The sequence below is a fragment of the Nicotiana tomentosiformis genome, chromosome 3, assembly GCF_000390325.3.
Source record: "Nicotiana tomentosiformis chromosome 3, ASM39032v3, whole genome shotgun sequence".
Taxonomy (NCBI): Eukaryota; Viridiplantae; Streptophyta; class Magnoliopsida; order Solanales; family Solanaceae; genus Nicotiana; species Nicotiana tomentosiformis.
The window spans coordinates 63,331,112-63,335,509 of NC_090814.1; the positions used below are offsets into that span (position 1 = coordinate 63,331,112).

Sequence of the window (4,398 nt, forward strand, 5' to 3'; positions counted from 1 at the left end):
GGAGCTCGAAAATTCATATCGTTTCTCGTTATCTTCTTTCTGAGAAACGATGGGACTATCTGTATACGGTCAAAACCGGGCTTGCCATTCGTATGACTAATCGAGACTAGAACATGATAGGCCAAGGTTCACCCTCGTGTTATATCTAACCATGGTGCAAAGTTAGGTTGCCGAGCTCGTGACCCAGAGATCGATCAAGATAAAGATCGAGCGAGATCGAGGGAAGCTTACCGAGCCAAATAACGAAAAGCCGAAATATCCGCAATCAGGCAAGGATCGCGGCGAAAATCCCGGCACGTATCAAGAAGAGGTCGATTAATTAGCCTATCATGAGATTCCTTACTGTATTTAGAATTGTATCCTCCTACTATATAAAAGGTGTGTGATCATTTGTAAGACAGATCACGTTTACTCAATACAAAGCAATATACTGCCTTCTTCTAGCTTTCAATATCTTGTTACTCTGTTCTTATGTCACTTAAATCTTCACTTGGTTTGAGGGTGATCGAACTCGAGGGCCAAGGCTATTCGATTCGTTTGGTTTGCATTCATTTCTTTCACAGTCAAGTTCAATATTAATATATATATATTCTCAATTTGTGCCAAATTATATCACGTATACTTAAAACCGCGTATAAATTAAATTGTTATCCGTTTTTTTTTTAGGGTAAACACAACCAAATTATTAAAAATTTCTCTTACCGCCAGCATTTTATATGCAAGTCATATTAATTTCCAATGTACTAGTAGGGTTAGGGTAAGACTATGGGAGTACGCCACTATTACGAGTATTTTGGCCCAACTTATACTCTTATTGCTGAACCAATGCTCCCGCAGAATCAGAATTCACCTGGGAGCTGGAGAAAATCAGGTAATTTAAACTTATATTCTTTTAGGGCTAATGTAAATAAACAAATATTTGTGGAATGAGAAGCAACAACCAGTTCCTCTGGACTTATTTCGTGTTGCTTCCATGTTTGTCGAGGGTCCTTTTCGTTTGTTATAGACTTGTATGTCTGTTTAGGAGTAAGTGTAGAAATAATAGATTTGGAGAACCTCTTTGGCAGGGAACCCCTAATTTATCTTATAAGATATATTATTAAGTTTAAATCCAAAATGATAACACAAAGGATTTATATTACTAAGCTGAAGCGGTTTGGAATTGAGTTGTAATTGTTGTTGTATAAACTGTTAAATGATTAAAAGCTTGCATAAAACTTTTCCATCAAATCGATGGCTCTGTGGTAGGTTAGATATAGGAAAAATTCCTGTCTTACGTTTACAACTATGTTGAACAAGTACAATTGGATCATGATGTTCAACTTCTGCTTTTTCGTTGCCTTGTTTAAAATGTATGCGGAAATTTCTTTATTCTTTTGTCAATGTAACTTCTGTGTTTCTTCTTCATGGCAATTTCTCTTCTTTTTATCTTTTTCCTTGGCTAGGATTAAAGATAATATTTGACATGAATAGTTGGTGGGTGCAGGATTATGTTGCTGGAGCAACTCTCGCGATTACCTCAACCTAGTGCTTCCAGCTGCTTAATAAGGGATTTGCAGGTTTATATGATGATATTAAAGGTGACAGGAGTAGGTGTGGTGGGGGGAGAGGCTGGTTTTACTGCTTAAGGGCCCAACTCTATTGTAAGATTCTTTTATACAGAGAATTGTGTTTTAATAATACTTGTATAGATCATATCTCATGAGACCTTCCGCTTATGCCAACCAAGGCAGAGGCCATCCGTATTGATATACAGATTGCATACTAATAGCATTTTATCAAGAAATAGCTGCTCTGCTAGGGTTCTAATTAAACTTTCTTGATACTTAATTTTCGCTTTTCATCAGTGCTAGTGCTTTCAGTTCATTACATAAAACAGATGAAGCTATATGGAACGTCCTGGTGTGATGTTGATGAGTTAAAGTACTTCTTGTAGTTTGACCTCGTATAACTAGGGAGATGAGCTTGATGTATTTTCTTAATGCACCGTTCCTCTAAAAGATATTACTGTGATTTTTATGGTGCTCTTTCTGATAGAATAACTATCAAACGATGAACCAATCAACTATGCTTCAATTCCAAGCTAGTTGGAGTTAGTTTCATGTATCATCTATATCAAACAATGATTTTGTTTTATTGTTTTTAGGAAGTAAGAGTAGTGTAAACAATTTCTCCCTGGGTGATCTCCGTTTATAATTTGGTTCGACTAATCTGCTCTGTGTTATCAGAAGTGAATATCAAACAATTATGAATGAATAATTGTTGTTCTTTCTTGGGCCACTGTTGTGGAAATACTCATGGTATGGTGATAATTTGGTTTTCTTGGTGAGCTATTTCGGTTTTGCTCCACAAGCTTATGAATTTTCCTTATTTCAGGTGTTAGTCGACATGATCAGAGTGCCAGATTGGACATTTGAAGCTACTGGCCCGGAGATGAGAGGGATGGGCCAAGATGCTGCTTCATTCCATCCAGGACTTTATTTGAGCCAAGCTCAGGTAATGACTGAAAACTTGCTGTCAACAGCTCAAGGCAGTCTTCAATATGAATCCCTTGCTACACACCTGGTGAATTCAAATATTTTCTCTCATCTTAACTGGTGATTTCTTTTTGGCAGGCACTCATTCAAGAACTTCCAATCTTCAGGATGAAGGCTGTTCCAACTGACTGCAGTGAGTGCCCTATATGTTTGGAAGAGTTTAATGTGGGAAATGAGGTAATTTTTTTTTTTTTTGGGTAAACTTCTCCTTATTATTAAAGAATTTTTAGGACTCCACTTTTCTTGTATGATGCTCTCACATGTTGACTCATTTCGGATAATAATAACATTTCGCGTGTCATTCTACAATTTAATTGTATAATACAAATCTACACTATCATATACAGCTTCCACCAAAATACATTGTGAACATCAACCAAATGACTCAAAATTTCTCATAAAGTAGTATTTTATATGCAAGTCAGATTAATTTCCAATGCCGTTGTAGGGGTAGTACTGTGGGAGTACTGGAGCAATAATAGTTTGAAGGTGCATGCTCAACTAGTGGAATACTGGAATTACTACTGTCATGCAATCGTCCCCATCCCCTCCTAATTCAAGAGAACTAAGAGCTTAAATTCTGAGAAACATGGTTAAAAGAAGGTGAGAAAGACTTGGTTTGGTGTTGTTTTAGGTTGTAGTTGCTATCTATAATCTTCGGGTTTCTGTAGCTTAGTGAAGAGGATGATTGTATATCTCGGTATGCCTTGAAGACACTTAACTGATCAAAAGATATATGGGGGGATCAAATGCATGCTAATTCCAGTTAAGCAGGATTAGGACATAATGCCCATTTTGCAATTTGTTATCCTTTTCTACTTTTCCCCTTTTTCTTGTGTTGTTGGAGAAGGAGGTTGGTCTGTTAGAAGCCAACACCGCGACAGTCATGCTAGATGTCATTCAGTTTTTCCAAATCTTGATCTCAGTTCTTTGGCAAATATCCATGTTGTTTCAGCATGGTATTTGAGATCCCAACCTTCTAGCATGAGATATCTGCTGAGATCGCAAGGTATTCTGTGTCCTGTGCACACAGAGGATGCTGGCCCAAGCAGTGAGGTAAATGCAGCTGCTCAAACAAGAGTTGAGAACAGAGCCCAAGCAGTCATGGAAATGTAGAGCGTGTGGAAGTACTGGCGGAACATTCACCAAAACTGCTGTAACTTTTTGTTGGGGAAGTTCCTTGCTGGTTTAAATGTTCTAACTTTGCGGGCACTGAATTTTTTTGTCAACCATCTAGCCAATGTCGAGTGTTGTAGTGCTCTCTAATTGTAATTCGACTGCTAAACAAGTTTGTTGATGGAAGACAATAGCTGAAACGATATATGTTTATATGTAGCTGAAACAATTCTTATGTTATAATCTCCGTAAAATTAGATCGTAAATCAGACTACCCCTGATAGTCCAATGACAGGAACGTTAACCTGTCATGCAACGTTGCCTCATAAAATAATTAGTGATCAAGAATTTATAAATTCGAATTTTAAATTGTAATATTGCGAATTAAGATTTCAGCTCTTATCCGTTTGATCTTTTCTACTCGTGTTTATGCCAAAAAACAGAAAGAAAACAAAGGGGGGGAAACTGGTCATGCAGAACAACCGTGCTGTAGATGATCTTAATTTTGTGCACCTATATTAATAATCTACTATCTATATATCTATCTATATCTATATATCTATCTATCTATATAGAAAAAGAAAAGCAAAGTGAAGAAAATATATGTTCCTTCTTTATAATAGTAGCCTTCTGTATACGGTCGAAATCAGGCATGTCCGATTTCATAGACACGAGGAGCTGCTTCGAGAGTAAGCTCGTAATAGACCAGGCTTGAGCTCAATGGCAGAGTGTGGAGCATGAAGAT

The 4,398-nt window shown here is 37.2% G+C and overlaps 1 protein-coding gene across 4 annotated transcripts; it reads left to right on the top strand.

The window, feature by feature from the left end:
• Positions 1-743: 743 nt before the first annotated feature.
• On the top strand, positions 744-3,919 carry LOC104121683 (E3 ubiquitin-protein ligase SIS3-like). 4 transcript variants are annotated; one of them, XR_004503787.1, is made up of 5 exons: positions 744-871; positions 1,487-1,643; positions 2,377-2,496; positions 2,616-3,140; positions 3,493-3,919. XR_004503787.1 is itself a non-coding variant. In XM_009633733.4 (5 exons), the coding sequence occupies exons 3-5, from the start codon at positions 2,389-2,391 to the stop codon at positions 3,518-3,520; spliced, it is 264 nt and encodes an 87-aa protein (XP_009632028.1). In that variant the 5' UTR covers positions 744-871; positions 1,487-1,643; positions 2,377-2,388; the 3' UTR covers positions 3,521-3,896. The 4 variants fall into 4 exon arrangements, 1 of the variants encoding a protein (XP_009632028.1); XR_691989.4 differs by having other exon boundaries at positions 2,616-2,714; positions 2,986-3,896; XR_691991.4 differs by having other exon boundaries at positions 2,616-2,714; positions 3,493-3,896.
• The last annotated feature ends 479 nt before the right edge of the window (positions 3,920-4,398 follow it).

Excerpts from the sequence above, each read along its gene's own strand:
- LOC104121683 (XM_009633733.4), top strand. The coding sequence starts at position 2,389 with ATGATCAGAGTGCCAGATTGGACATTTGAAGCTACTGGCCCGGAGATG. Across the intron at positions 2,497-2,615 it reads TTTATTTGAGCCAAGCTCAG|GCACTCATTCAAGAACTTCC; the intron begins GTAATGACTGAA and ends TCTTTTTGGCAG. Across the intron at positions 2,715-3,463 it reads AGTTTAATGTGGGAAATGAG|TTCTTTGGCAAATATCCATG; the intron begins GTAATTTTTTTT and ends TCTTGATCTCAG.